We start from the raw sequence: 15,572 nt of genomic DNA, 5'->3' as shown, positions 1-15,572 counted from the left end.
AAAGTTCGAATTATAAGCGTAATTTTAAAGCATCGATCAAAAGTGGGTTCATATCTGATGCTGTAACAATCCATGTTGGCACAATCATTCGCAATTTAAGAAAATCCTTAAATGGTGACAAACATGCACCCGTCATGTTAAGAGTTCGCATCGAGGTGGTACAGGTCAGAGGAATATTGGAGGAAGTTACCCTGCAGATTACAATATATATGTTCTTCTTTAATTTAGATAATACTGCCCCTTGACTCCGATAATATATTGAAACATCAAACTTCTTTATTATTGAGAATGAAGCCTATTTGTTCATTCTATCAAAATTCAAGGCATTCTACAAGGCGAAAGGGCTGGGAATAAGCTTGGCTCCTTACAATGGGTTCAAAATTGTACCACAAGCTGGAAAATACAGTGATCATGTGTGATCTGAGCCAGGATGGCTAGAAAACGCCAATCGTCTAAGAAATCTCGAATTTGAGCAGACCAAGTTTGTTTTGCGAAAAATGGCTCAATACACCGCAGCGTCAGTCCAGTATTTTAGAGTCTACAGATCTTATACTGACCGTCTAATGCAGGGTATGCTTGGACTGGAATCAGACAAATCAAAAGTTATGTTTCAAAAACTCCAAGGACTATGTATGAAATTGGTAATCAATATAAATTAAACAAAATAAGTCATATAATATTGTATATATTTTCCCCAGGTTAAAGTTTTCGACGGACTCAAAAGTACTCTTGCAATACTGAATAAGTACGAACCTTAAGAATTTTATATTCTAATCTATGGCGATAAATAATAATAATTGGATAAATAATCTGCTTTTAAAATTTAAAGCCAATGGAGATCTAGATAATTTGCGCTTTCAGATACCCAAATACGGTCACCCATCTCCTGATCTTTTGCATTTTTTCATTACGTGTGTGGACATCGATTATAAACTAAAAATTACGATTATTTCTTAAGTTATTATCATAATCAACACATACAACATCTGCGTTTTTGAGACTACGAACAACCAATTCCTACCATTAGGGAACTTCATAACAAATTATTCAAATATGGAATTTGGGCAGTTATATGGCTCTACCTGTAGTGCTATTAGATTAGATTAACAGAAGAAAAGTGCAGAGGGTGCTCAACAAAAAATCTCTAATAAACGTTATATAACACAGATTGAAAATATTTTGACTTGGCTGGACAACCGCGGACTTTTAAATTAAATATTAAAATATTTAGGTCAAAATAAACAATTGATGTATAATTAAAGAGTTAATTGGAGTGACCAAAAAAATTAAGAATTTCTTTCACTTTGTAGAATTTAAATAGCATGTAAAGAAAAAAACGTTTCTATTATTTCATATAAAAAATCCCTTAGTCATAAAGATAAGAGCGACCTATACCAACATTTGTAGAAGTAATACAAAAGTAGTGAGCAAAGCGTTTACCAAAAATGTGGTAAGTCATACGGTTTGAAAGTTCAATGCTTTATATTTTTACTTAAATCAGATGACAGGTGAAGCATTTCTATCAATTTATTTAGACTTTATTCATTTTGTAAAATTCATATTTTGTTTTTGTTGAAAATGGAAAAATAAACTGTGTGTGAATGTGAACACTTATACGAATTTCGGTTATTAAAACAACGGATTGGTATGGTAAAAGCTTGGTCAAATTAAATCGAAAGAAAATGAGTCCGATTTCTAAGAAAAGAACGAGAATGAAGTCAATTAATAGTTTTCCATTATGATGGTCAAAGCTCGAAATTTTTTTCAAATTCTAAGCTCACATGAAAGCTAAAAAAAGACACTCGATTTCGTAAGTATTTACACAAAACTGTTATAGAAATTGCACTTTGTACATTGGCTAGGAGCTTTTACAACAAAAGTAATATTAAAATACGCACATATCTAAAATATTGACAACTTAATTTTTGTGTCCGTCTTATCACCATATCTTTCGATGTGTTCAATAGCAATTTCATCGAAGGATGAAAATTGCAATGCTTTCAGTGGAAACTTATCCGTCACTATAAATAGAGCCGTTTAAATGAACTTATAATTAAATTTAATTGTCTTTTCAACTAAACAACTTTAGAAAACGTTTTTAGATGTCGGCCATGGGTCAAAAGTGTTCGAAGCCTCAGCATTTAACTGAGCTTCGAAATAGTTCCGATTTGTGCACCAGAAAGGATGGAAAGAACAAGATCCAAAATCAGTATCAGAAAAATTCTGATAGTCAGTTGGTACCCGACTGGATACACAAGTCCCAATTTATTGAGATTCTAAAAGAAAATGTTCCCGAGTTTGCCAGAATTGAGAACTTTTGGTGAAACCAGCATTAAGTGCAGGCGAGAACTATTCGTCCTTAATGTTGCGAGTAATCATTGATATAAAGTTAACAGGTGAGATATATAAGGAAATTTGTGACTTAACCTTTTAAACCTAACATCAAATCAATTGTTATGTTTAGATAAAACCATAAAGCCTATGTCATTCATGATGAAAGTGCCTCATGAATCGGCCAAAATGCAACAAATGTTAAAACTGTCAACTTTTTACTGTGGAGAATGCAACATATACTGAACTAATATCGAAGTTCGAGGACATTTATAAGGCCAAAGGTGTAAGCATCACGTTCGCTCCACGAACCTACAAGTTCAAAGAGAGCCTTAAATATGAGCCCAAATTGGCGAATTCGGTGCTCATGTATGATCTAAGCCAGGATGGCTACAGAAACCTCAATCGAATGGATTGCCTCAATATGGAGGAGAGCAAGTTTGTACTTCGCAAGCTTGCACAATACCATGCAGCCGGAGCACATTGTCGTGTCATTCATGGGCCCTATTCAGACGTTTTTCTCAGCCCATGTTTGGTTCCAGCAAGGAGAGAGCCCTCACCATACTGAACGGCATAATGGGACCTTTTAAGAAAATGTTTCTAGCTCATCTTAAAAACTTTAAGGATGGCGACAAATACTATGACAAATTTGTAATTATGACTATAGTTTTAATTGCACTTTAAACGAACAACTTCGAAATTAATTCAAAATGTCTTTTTAGGAACATCTTTTCTCCAAAATGAGTCAGAAATTCCTTAAACTAAGTACCTATGATCCCAATGAGTTCAATGTGATTAATCATGGTGATTGTTGGATTAATAATCTGCTCTTCAAATTTGGGCCGAATAAGGAATTAGTCGATGTAATTTTTGTTGACTTTCAATTGCCAAAATATGGACACCCCTCAACGGATTTACTCAACTTTATCATGACTTCTGTGCACATTGATCTCAAATTAAAGGAATTCGACTTTTTTATCAAATACTACCACGATCATCTGATTGAGCACCTGCTCCTGTTGGGCTATTCGGAGCGAATGCCTACCTTAAGGAACTTCATTCGCAGCTGTATAAATATGGCATCTGGGCAATTACAGCTTCTGTTATGGTGCTGCCAATTGTTCTACTGGATCCCAACGAAGAAGCACTTGAAGGTGCCCAGTTCAAGAACATGTTGTACACCAATAGCCGTTATAAGACTCATATTGAGAAAATATTACCATGGCTAGACAACCGGGGTCTGTTAGAAGAATAAAAGTATAATGATCATACTCGACGCAGCAATTTCATAAATGTAAAGATTAGAGCACTTCTGGAAGGACAATATACATAGCAATATCAATACATATAAAAAGCTTATTAATAAAATTTGTTGTATTTCAGAACAAAAATTTAAACTGTTTTAATCTGTCAATTTTCCTAAGAGTCTACTAAGAATATAAAAGCTGCAATTCTTTAAGTACTTTCTTATGATTAGATTTAACAACACAAATGACTTGAGTGTGTATTATTTTTACCGATAAAGATATAGGTGTGTTTATATGAGTCGGAAATTAAATCGTTTTGCCAACTTCAACTCCTATTGGAACAAATAATTCAAATGATTGATTAATAATACAATTATTTGAATCATATGTTTGATCAGCGACATTTACTGCTGCACAGAAAGAAAAGAGGTTCTAAAATCAAGTTTCTGGTCTTACATTTGATGTAAGACACAAGTTCTTGTTTATAAGAGAAAAAATTTAATAGTTTCACGACCAAAAATCTTTTTATAATCAAATAAAAAAAAACATTATGTTTTATTGTTTTTGTGTACTATTTATTTCTTAATTTTTTATTTAGCGCATTCAGTTGTATGTTAATCTCTCTGCTTACGAAATACATACATATGTACATCATGGACTGCAATGAAGAGAAGTTGGCGACAGCTGGACTAACTGATCTTATTTTAAGAATTTAAAACACAAATTTTAAGCTGAATACTCTTGATTTTAGAAACTGGTATTTTTCAGTGTATTAGAATTTAGTTCGCTTCATTCTAATCTACAAATGTTAAACTAGTTCTTATAATAAAATTATTGCATGCTATTATCGCTTGTGGTAGTGATTGTCGTCCACTTGGGAAGTATTCACAAAGTTAAAGTCATTATGAGTAAACGAGTACGATTGATAAACATTAATTTCAAATTGTGTGTTCCTAATCAATTTGTTGTAGACCTAAAGCAAACATTAAAATGCCCTGTACAATTTTTAATATTTTCATGTTCACATTAACTACCAATAACCATTTACAAAGAAAATTAATATGCTGCAAGGAAGAAATGTATAAGTCAACTAGGCCGTTGTCATTACAAAGTTGAAGATTTCATTTTGTTGTAATAATTTTGACTAATCTAATCTGTCAAGCCACCTTTTGAATTTACCGTATACAGGGTATTTAACTGCGTCACATTTTCTATTTCACAGTATTTGTATAAAATTAAGTGATACTAAGTATAGTATATATATAGCTTACCCTCAAGCAACCAGCAATTGGAGAATTTATGAATGATTTTAAAGCCCCCACGCAGATGTACTAGTTCTGTAGAGAGCTTTTAATTGCATTAAACTGATGCGCACCATGTGAATAGAATACTTTTCAGTTTGTAGTTTCGAAAAACACCTGTTGCATCAGTCTCTCGGGGCAAACTGATAAAATAATTTTGTTATCAGCGATAAATGCTATCAGTACTGATATTCGGGTATAAATATCGACAAACTATTTAACGCATTCCCTCAGTTGAAATTAATTCGACCTGTTGAAAAGACGTACCTAGATCTCGTACAATGGGTGCATTTAATTCGAAGTCCAAGCACAAGTATGATGTGGCTAGTGAAGAACCTAAGGCGCAGAAGAGAAGCATTACCGCTAAATCGAATGACTCTCAAGCACAGAGCAAGATCGTTACACCGGATTCCTCTCCAGCCGCTGCCCCTGCCGCGCCAGTTCCAGAATTTGATATTAAATTGGTACCCACATGGATTAAAGAGTCGCATTTTGTGGAAATACTCAGAGAGACTGTTCCAAGCTTTGAAAAATCAAAAGCTTTCACATAAAACCCGCTTTGAACCCCGGAGAGAACTATGCAACACTAATGCTGAGAGTGAGCTTAGATGTTGAATTATCAGGTATGTGAAGAGCTAATCTTTTAATGATGTCACAAATTAGAATTTTATTTTAAAATGCAATTAAATTCATGTGCTCTATATATAGCATTATTATCGACAAAGAAATTTTGAGCGTAATCGTTTGTTATGGTCACTTATCTCAACTTAAGATAACCATTTTATAATTGTCCCTAGTCTATCTATAACTAAATTACGGTCAAGTATGGTGTACATAATATATCTTAACTTGAAACCGTAAATCAGTCATATAACTTTATTGTCGCTATGGATAAAAACCATATTTTACGCATTACTCGACGCAAATACTGTATTGATTTCATACAATTTTAATCTTTATAGCCCAAGCGTAATCAAATTATCATATGTATGTCATTATTGTGTGGAATTTCCGACTTTACGATTACTATTTTACCAAACTTGACTAGTCTGTAGATAATGCTTTACATTTTCTAGAGTGTCTAATGTTGTTATAGTCTCAAATATCTAGGATTGAATGCGGAAAGACAGGTATATATATAATCAATAATTTTTCGCTAACAACTTTGTGCAGGTTAGAAGCATGATAAATTGAATAATTAAAAATATTGGGTTCAGATAAATTATTTTTAATGATTCAATTTATCAAACATTGGCTTCAGATAAATAATTTTTAATTAGTAAAAATTTACTCTCATTACAATAGTCCATTCCAAATGATTTCGCAACTATTAGTACTTGCAAATATTGTTATTGTAACGAGTAGCATTCATTTTATTACTTTGATGTCTGGATTGTTCCTTGTGATTTTTGCATACTTTCTTACTAACTTTATTGTGTCTTTTTGGTAATGAATTTATTTTTTCAGACAAATCCAGCAAGTCCGTTTCGTACATGATGAAAGTGCCACACGAATCGCCGGAAATGGAACAAATGCTCGCCGTTTCAAATTTCTTTGTCGTTGAGAATGAAGCCTATATAGATTTGTTGCCCAAGCTGGAGGAATTGTACAAAGAAAAGGGGCTAGACATAAGATTTGCTCCGAGAGCATATCAGTTCAAGGAGAGCGTAAAAGAAGAGCCTCGACTTGCCAATACAGTGTTAATGTACGATCTGGGTCAAGAAGGTTATAAGAACGTCAATCGTTTGGAGTGTCTCAATTTTGAGCAGACCAAAGTAGTTCTTAAGAAAATGGCACAATATCACGCTGCGGGTGCACATTATAAGAACCTCTATGGTATCTCGGAGCGACTTATGTATGGAATGTTTGGGAAGAATATTGAAGTTGCCTTGGCGATGCTAGAAGCCATGATGGTACCAACACAGAAAAGATTCCTTAGTAATTTAAAGAACTTCAAGGACTGTCAAAAATACCATGACAAGATGGTAAGTGTAGTACAACTGATCCATTATTTCTTTTTTTATATTATTTTAATTAATATCCTTTATCAATTAGGAAGCATATTTCGGTAAAATTAAAGATCTGTTTAAGTCCATTGGCAACCACGACCCCAATGAATTCAATGTTATCAACCACGGTGATTCTTGGGTCAACAATCTTCTCTTTAAGATCGCACTAAATGGAGATCTCTCCGAAATGCTCTTTGTGGATTTCCAGAATCCACACTATGGCCATCCTTTCGGAGATTTGCTCTATTTCATAATGACATCTGTGCACATTGATTATAAGCTGAAGCATTTTGACTATTTCATCAAATATTACCACGACCAGCTGATTGAGCACCTGGAATTACTTAAATATACTGAACGCAAGCCGAAGTTATGGGAACTGCATATGCAGCTATCTAAACACGCTAGCTGGGCCATCACTGCAGTCTATATGGTGCTGCCCGTGGTTCTTCTGGATCCCACTGAATCGGCCACCTTTGAGAACTTCTTTGCAGACACTGAATCTGGGTCTGATTTTAAGAATCTGATGTACTCCAACAAGCGTTACCAGCATTATATTGAACAGATACTACCTTGGCTGGATAATCGAGGACTCCTAGAAACCTAGTAAGTCCTACAGCTCAGCTGATTATGATCACTTGATTGTGCATCTCAAACGTATAAATCCCTTTTTTAGTGAAGAACTCCCAGGATTGACTCCTGCTGCGATAGCAACTGAATCACCAAATCAAGTTGAGATCAATGTGGATCCTGAGGCCCCGACTGGGTCAGCATCGACTTCTTTAAGACTCTGCTTAAAACAGAGATAACCGACTATAAGGATATACAAAGTTTCCTTGTGCGAAAAGCCACAGAAGCTGGTGATAACTACTCTTCAATCATGCTCTCGGTGGATATTGACTACCTCAAAGTATCGGGTGGTAAATCCAGCATTTCATTTATGCTAAAAGTGCCACCGGCTGGAGCCGCTTCAAAGGCGATACTCGACTTGATGCTCACATTTAAAAAGAGATAGCCATGTACTATGATGTCATACCACAGCTGGAGCAACTCTATCAGCAGGCTGGAGAGCCAGTTGTCTTTGGCCCCAAAAGCTATACGTTCCAGAATTCGCCAAAGGACGACCACATCCTGCTTGAGAACCTGCGACCAGCGGGCTATAAGAATGCGGATCGCCTTAAGGGGTTGAACGAAAGTGAAACGAAACATGTGTTAGCAAAGTTGGCCAAATTGCATGCAGCCTCTGCTCAATGGTATGTAACAAAAGGCAAGTATGCTGATTGTCTGGACAAAGCTTTGCACAATGAGAACACTCGTCCAATCTTCGAAAGTGAGCAAAATAAAAGTTTTATGGGACTAGCGGCTGAGGCGATTCAAAAATTCCAGGGTAGTGAACTTTATGGCAAAAAAGTGGTAAGTTTAAATCAAGATTATGTCCAGATGAAAGCACAATCCCACTATATCCTTTATTTTAAAGGTCAAGGTACTATATAACCTCTTTACACTGATATCCAAGGCGGAGGAGTACGATGAGAAGCAGTTCAATGTGATGAATCACGGTGACTGTTGGACAAACAATGTGATGTTTTCCTATAATTCACAAGGACAGATTATCGATACTCTCCTCATCGATTTCCAGCGATCAAACTTTAACACTCCAGCCCAGGATCTATATTACTTCCTGTTATCCTCGCCCAACTTTGATATCAAACTTGAGAAATTCGATTACTTTATTCGCTTTTATCACGACGAACTGAAGCGAAACCTCGAGCTGCTGAAGTATCCGCGCCACATTCCCACTCTAAGAGAACTCCACATAATGCTGCTGAACGATTCCATTTGGGCTGTGACAACCACATCCACGGTGATGTCAGCAGTCCTGCTCGAGCCCACAAATAACGCGAGCATTGAGACCATGTTGGGCAACGATGAGGAAGGTAAAAATTTCAAGCGGAAGCTCTTCAATAATGACAGATATCGCAAGCACAGCGAAGCCATATATCCCTTTCTTAATCATAGGGGATTGCTCGACTTTGTCTAAAGTTTCTTCTTCGCTACTGCCTCTGAAACTATACAATTGCAAAATGTGATGTATTATTTATATGGTATATATTGTCAAATATTGAAAAAAATAAATAAATAAATATATAATTAAAACTTTTAGATAATATGCAGTATACACTGTGATTTATGAGTATCTATTGTAAGCATACGACATTTCCGGATGATAAATAATGAGAGCCTAATGCTCAAGAGAAAATTCTTCATCAACAACATCGATACTATACATATAATCTTACCCGAACCAAAAGAGTCGCTTAGTCTAGTGTTAGTAATGTTACTTTTATCAGATCGATAAAATTGTAAAATATGATTTCCTCTTACCATCAAATAATAAAAATAATAGTAATTATCTATATGATGGGCAACGGGTATAATGAATTTAAACTTTAAAGAATATGAAACAATGAAAGATTTAGCAAACATTGCACAGCTATAAATCCCTTCCTGAATCAAAAGAAGACAATTAGACTAGTTCTTTCTTAAAGGGTTTATTATTCAAAGTAAATAAAACTTTTGGATTATAGCGACTTTCATTATGAAGTTAACTTGCAATTTATTGACTTTGCTTCATATACAAACTAGAGAACAATCGTATATAGTTATGCTAATTGGAATCCTACAAATATAATAGTTGCAAATATAGGTTAATGAAAATAACATCTTATTTGACAGCCAATTTAAATGCCACATATATGGTGGTTACAAAGATAACCGCAATGGCAAGTTTCCTAAGATTAGCCCTATTCACACCCTTTACTGTGCGCAATAGTTCCATGTTCTGGCGGAAAACGTTGCGACTTTCCTCAATGTACTCGGCACGCGTCTGTTCGTCTAGATTGCCGTATAGCTCGTTGAATATGCGCCGCAGCTTCGACTTGAGTTTGGGGATTCGTGTGGGAAAATATGTGGCCTCACATCCAACAGGACATATGGTCACCTGCTCGGGCATTGACGCGCCATCAAATCTTTATCATCAAGCTCAATATTAGCAGCAGTTGCAGCATCAGTTGCCAACGCTGCATCGGCCTGTGCCTGTTTTTGCTCCTGCTCGACATTGCCTTTGGGAAAGATCCACAGTTTGCGAGCAATCATACGCTTTTTTTGCAATAATTGTCCACCAGACATCAATGCCATGTACATTTGAAAGGCATAGGCGAAGAGGAGCACTTCATTTTTGGCGGCGACACTCTCTAGCAATGAGAGATATTCTAGGACAGCCGGACGCGGCTCATAAGTCTTCTTCCAGTCGGAGCCATAGAAATATGCAAAGTCACGCTCAAAGGCAGCGGTCCGATGAAGTTCCTTGGGAAGCAGGCGCTCTGGCAAATGTGTTTCAAAGAATTTATATAACTCGTAGAAGACCAAGAGACCATCGTACCAAACTTCATCGTCCGACAGAGCTGCAATTCGACAACGCCCCAAAGACTAAATATAAAAATTTCACGATAAGCATAATCACATATGTATGTAATTACCGAATGCAAATTTTGCGTTAACCAAAACATCAGTCAAAGTATGGACGTCTTTTGTAGCTTTGCGTACTTCCTTGGTAAACGTCATATCGACAGCATTATCAACACCATCGTTGTCTTCAGTATTTTCAGTTAGTTGCATGTTAGCTGTTGTCTCGTCCAATGACATTTTATTTTCAATATTGCTTATAACTTTATCAAATGGCGTATTGACGTTTTTCTTTGTTTTTAAATTAAATACGTAAAAAAGGTTATCGAGTTATCGATGAGTGACTGCTTCGATAGTTGTCATCTTTGCAGCACTTATCAGTTGGTATATTTAGTTGAGTGTTGCAAAGATGTTAAATATCAAATGTATTATTCATCGCTAGGTCGATACTCTTGCCACTATGACGCGTTTCACAACACGCAAACCAAGTGAGTTTGTTTTGTTGTTTGCAACAAATAAATAAATTTGCTGTTTTCATTCTCAATAAAAGTGAAACTATTAATAAACGTTCACTGTAAGTCAGTTAGTTGTGCGATACAGCAGCCAATATGGGCATACAAAAACAGGATGCATGGCACAGCGATTTGCCAATAAAAATTCTATTATCATTAATATGCAATTTATGCCCACATTACACACTAATTCAAATAATCACCACCAATTACAGCCAACACAACACACACACACATAACACATTCATATCAGTTTGGTTTCATCACTTTGATTCTAGTCTCAACTATTTATAAAAGAAACACTCACGCATTGTTTGTCTTAAGAATATATGCATGCACATCTCTAAACAACATGTCGGATTTCTTTACCACTTTTGATAGCAAGAGCGGTCATAACGACTCACCACCAATGGCATCGCCCTCTCAGCACAGCCCAATGACAAACAACAGCAACTCAACCTCCCAGAACGGTACATCAGCAACAACGACAACTACGAGCCAGGCTGCTGCTGGAGTTGGTGGCGCAGGAGGCGGTGGTGCAAGTGGTAAAAGCACAAATCACAGTCCAGCAACTGGGGCCGAAAATACACCTGTAAGCGAAACGGTTTCAATATCGATGATAACTTATTAATACAGTTATTCTGTGGAATCTTTAGATGCTAACCAAACCGCGTCTTACCGAATTGGTGCGTGAAGTGGACACCACAACACAGTTGGATGAAGACGTGGAAGAGTTGTTGCTGCAGATCATAGACGATTTTGTGGAGGACACCGTCAAGTCAACAAGTGCTTTTGCTAAGCATCGCAAGTCCAACAAGATTGAGGTACGCGACGTGCAGCTGCACTTTGAGCGGAAGTATAATATGTGGATACCTGGATTTGGAACAGACGAGCTGCGTCCATATAAACGTGCTGCTGTCACTGAGGCGCACAAACAACGCTTGGCTTTAATAAGAAAAACCATCAAGAAGTACTAGACACGATTTTAATTTACGAATGGATTCCCGTTCTTTTTCTTCTTCAAATTGACAAATTGTTTTAAATTTTTGTGAAACGCATCGCTTATCAAGATTCTAAAATAAGATGCAGTTATTATAATATCATTTACTTTAAATATACAGAATATAGAGAAACACGAAGTAGTCAATTCAAATATGTGTGCAAATGACTTCTGAATGACTTTAAATAAACAATATACAATTCATTACAAACTATTTTTGTTTATTCGCCAAACCAATTAATAAACACAATTTCTTTCGATTTTATGATTCTACTTATCGATAGCTATCGAAGTGCGATAGTTGCGTTGACGTTTCTCCCTTCTCAGTTACCAACGCACATCTGTGTGTAAAATAAGCAAAAACGAGATGGAAATTTGTTGATATTCTGTATTTGATAAATGTTATTGTTTCTTGTTTGCTGAAAGGTATTGCAATTTAAAAAGGCATAACAACATGAAGCTGCCAGTCATGTGTCGAACTTGCGACGCAAGAGACACCGATAAACTTTATAAGTTAGCGACGGCCACCAAAGATTTCCTGATAAATTGCTCTCCGACATTTTATCTGAATTGACGCACATTGAGGTAAATATGCTACAAACTAATTATCTATTCATATCCATAATGCAGACAAGTTATTTTACAGGTAGACGATCCATTGGGCCAGCGACTCCCACAATGTTTGTGCGGCACTTGCGCCAGGAAACTAATAAGCGCTTATTACTATGTGAAGCAGGCGCTGGCAGCACACGAGCTGCTGATAAACCATGTGCAGGATAGCGACAAAGCCAGTGTGGTGGACTGCCTGCAGGAGGTACCCATGGAACTGTGTGCCGAACAACATGTGGAGGCAAGTCTTGTTTATTGTTATTACTTGAATCTCTCACAAAACAATTGTCTAAAGGTTAAATTGGAAACGGAAGAAGAGGATATTGACAACGATATCACCTGCACAGAACTGCCGGAATTCACCACAGTACAAAATGCCAACGATGTTGACAACACATTGAGCAGTGATGTGGATGTAGATGTAACCAAAGCGTCCAACGATCCATTGACAATGGTCGATCCCGTCAAACAGGAAGAGGATGGAGTTGCAACAAAAGCAGCGATTGCACAGAACCATTTGTATAAGGCTGATAATGATAACGACGAAGAAGAGTACGATTTCAAATCGCATATTGAGTGTACAAAAGTTAATCCCCTTATGTGTTTCAGTTCGCTGGATGATTTGCCTCTACAACAGCGGATACAAAAGTGGAAGCAAACAGAAAAACATCGCAGATTAAAGAGACAAATATTCGAGTGCAAAGAATGTCCCAAAAGCTTCAAGCGTCCCAGATATCTAAAGCAGCATTCTTCGCGGGTGCATAAATCGAAAACTGATTGGTATTCCTGCTCGTTCTGCATACGAAAATTCAGCCACCACGAAGCACTGAAAGCACATCTCAAGGTGCACGGGGATTCGAAGAGATCGGCCAATTTGGGAGAAAATAAAAGGCCAAGGATATTGATGTAAATGTGTGCAAACCTCATGGCTATAAGCTTATTGAGTGCATGATCTGCCAAAGTCAATACGATAAGATCGTTCATTTGCGACGCCACTTGGAGCAGCATCCAGAGATTGTTAACTTTGGCACACGGTCCAATATGGAACCCAATGAACTTGCCGAGCTGTTCTATCCAGATGCCAAGGATATGACTGAACAAGAATTAAAAGCGCTCATACGAAAAGATTTAGCTGCTGGCATTTATCAACGTTTCTATTCGATAACGAATCAATCGGGCTATGAAATAGATCTAGACAGCTCAGAGACTGATAGCGAAGCTGAACTGGATGCAGATGAGCATACGAAGCAACAACGTAGCATACCAATAGCCAAATACTCTTGTGAACTTTGCCAAGAACGCTATCAACGGAAGTATCAGCTGTACGAGCATCAGCGACAAACGCATCTCTGGCAGGATGCGCCGCATGTCTGTGGTCGCTGCGATGCTCGCTTTGTGAGCCTGCAGTTGTTGCGGCATCACAACGAGTCGCAATGCAAGAATTCGCAAAAACGTTTCCTATGCCACAAATGTCCATTGCGCTTTCGCTGGCGTCACAATCTAAAGGTGCACATCAGGGAGCACAGAATTGCTGTGAGTATTGGCAAACAATGCATTACATACTTTACTCTTATATAACTCTTGCTTTAGAATCAAACATTCGAGTGCGTCGATTGCAAACGAGTCTTTGACAAGAAGAAGTCGCTAACAGTTCATTTGCTGAGCGTGCATGCAGAGCAATCGAAGCTGATACCGTGTCAATGGTGCACTCGCAAGTTCTACCGACGCGACTATCTGGTGAAGCACCTCAAGCGACATGGCATTCGAGAGCAGGATATTCCATTGGCGGAGACACTTATTGCGGCCACTTCAAAGCCGAATGGCACCAAACGAATCACCTGCAAGATCTGCAACATGCACTTTGAGCGCATCATCGATCTGCGTGCTCACATTCAACTGGAGCTGAAGCTGGCTTTATCGCTGCACCAGAACTATGATTCGCCACACAACTATTCCATAACAAATGAATCGGGATACGAACTGCAGCTAGGTGACTCTGAGACAGAGGATGAAGTGCAAATGCAAATGCAGATGCAATCAACGTCGCGCATCGTCTACGTCTGTGAGCTGTGCAAAGTGCAATGCAAGCGAAAATACGAGATGATACAGCATCAGCGTGCCATGCATCGTTTTGACAAGATGCCACATGAGTGTGAGACCTGCATTTTCAAGTGTGTCTGCAAGGTAATGTACTTATTCTACAATTTTATTCGAGCAAATTTACTGAAGCATATATCCTTTTGCAGAGCATTATGGATCAGCATCGTCAATCGCAGTGCCACAGCACTGAAAAGAAATACGCGTGCAGTAGATGCAGCTACAAGTTTATGTGGCCTGAGAATCTTCAGCAACATATGCAACTCCAACATGGTGGCAATGAACGCGGTGCTAGCGCTGATCGTCGTCTACCCAATGATGTAGCGGATCAAGTCGATTCTGCTCTTCAATTACTACAATGTCCGCACTGCGATCGCACCTACCAAATGAAGTCACGCCTTAACAATCACATACGGGACGTGCACATCAACGGGGATCGCAAACGCAAGGAGGCCATCAAGAAGTTCTTGTGTTCGCTGTGTGGTCGCGAGACGCAATCCGCAGCAACCTTAGTAACCCACATGCGCCGCCATACAGGCGAGAAACCATTTAAATGTGATCTATGTGAAATGGCCTTTCCCCGGCACTCGGAAATGATATCGCATCGTCGCATGCACACCGGCGAGAAACCATGCCATTGTACAGTCTGCGGCAAGGATTTCGCCCGATCCGATAAGCTCAAACGACACATGCTCACCCACAGCGGACTGAAGCCCCACAAGTGCACGTACTGCGAAAAGCTATCGCCAGGCCAAGGATCTAAAGCTGCATCTTCAGCAGCATACGGGCGAGTGCCCCTTCATCTGTGGCACATGCGGCGAACGCTTCATCCAGGGCACCGCGCTCGAAAAGCATCGAATGATGCGTCGTCACTTTGACGAGGTCGACGAACGAGGTACAACGCAATCGCAGATGCAGACACAAACCGCTTAAGACGGTGCCAAGGGTGCTTTGCCATTTGTTTAGTTATTTAGACTTGAATTATTGTTTTTTATTATTGA

The 15,572-nt window shown here is 38.0% G+C and overlaps 5 protein-coding genes across 6 annotated transcripts; 4 read left to right on the top strand and 1 right to left on the bottom strand.

The window, feature by feature from the left end:
- Nucleotides 1–2,593: 2,593 nt before the first annotated feature.
- Nucleotides 2,594–3,560, top strand: LOC133849726 (uncharacterized). Its single transcript, XM_062285819.1, has 2 exons — nucleotides 2,594–2,982; nucleotides 3,054–3,560. Exons 1-2 carry the CDS (start codon nucleotides 2,860–2,862, stop codon nucleotides 3,558–3,560), a joined length of 630 nt encoding a protein of 209 aa, XP_062141803.1. The 5' UTR covers nucleotides 2,594–2,859.
- A 1,539-nt stretch (nucleotides 3,561–5,099) lies between these two features.
- LOC133849725 (uncharacterized) lies at nucleotides 5,100–9,009 on the top strand. Its single transcript, XM_062285818.1, is given in 7 exon segments — nucleotides 5,100–5,404; nucleotides 5,407–5,502; nucleotides 6,347–6,864; nucleotides 6,935–7,494; nucleotides 7,565–7,692; nucleotides 7,898–8,301; nucleotides 8,366–9,009. Coding segments are annotated over 7 exon segments (2,514 nt in total). The 5' UTR covers nucleotides 5,100–5,160; the 3' UTR covers nucleotides 8,930–9,009.
- LOC133849770 (heme oxygenase 2-like) lies at nucleotides 8,981–11,872 on the bottom strand. Its single transcript, XM_062285858.1, is given in 4 exon segments — nucleotides 8,981–9,903; nucleotides 9,906–10,352; nucleotides 10,428–10,644; nucleotides 11,739–11,872. Coding segments are annotated over 4 exon segments (984 nt in total). The 5' UTR covers nucleotides 11,769–11,872; the 3' UTR covers nucleotides 8,981–9,613.
- On the top strand, nucleotides 10,746–12,076 carry LOC133849772 (transcription initiation factor TFIID subunit 12-like). Of its 2 annotated transcripts, none has more exons than XM_062285859.1 (3): nucleotides 10,746–10,841; nucleotides 11,247–11,457; nucleotides 11,522–12,076. In XM_062285859.1, exons 1-3 carry the CDS (start codon nucleotides 10,777–10,779, stop codon nucleotides 11,840–11,842), a joined length of 597 nt encoding a protein of 198 aa, XP_062141843.1. In that variant the 5' UTR covers nucleotides 10,746–10,776; the 3' UTR covers nucleotides 11,843–12,076. The 2 variants fall into 2 exon arrangements, with proteins under 2 accessions (XP_062141843.1, XP_062141844.1); XM_062285860.1 differs by having other exon boundaries at nucleotides 10,837–10,927.
- A 118-nt stretch (nucleotides 12,077–12,194) lies between these two features.
- On the top strand, nucleotides 12,195–15,504 carry LOC133849769 (zinc finger protein 420-like). The gene is given in 9 exon segments (XM_062285857.1): nucleotides 12,195–12,395; nucleotides 12,398–12,450; nucleotides 12,512–12,715; nucleotides 12,770–13,026; nucleotides 13,084–13,358; nucleotides 13,361–14,007; nucleotides 14,065–14,658; nucleotides 14,721–15,310; nucleotides 15,312–15,504. Coding segments are annotated over 9 exon segments (2,889 nt in total). The 5' UTR covers nucleotides 12,195–12,319.
- Nucleotides 15,505–15,572: the final 68 nt, after the last annotated feature.

Source organism: Drosophila sulfurigaster, unplaced genomic scaffold, assembly GCF_023558435.1.
Source record: "Drosophila sulfurigaster albostrigata strain 15112-1811.04 unplaced genomic scaffold, ASM2355843v2 contig_289_pilon, whole genome shotgun sequence".
In the NCBI taxonomy this organism is placed as follows: domain Eukaryota; kingdom Metazoa; phylum Arthropoda; class Insecta; order Diptera; family Drosophilidae; genus Drosophila; species Drosophila sulfurigaster.
The sequence above is the reverse complement of the archived record's forward strand: the minus strand, read 5'-3'. Positions and strand labels throughout refer to the sequence as shown.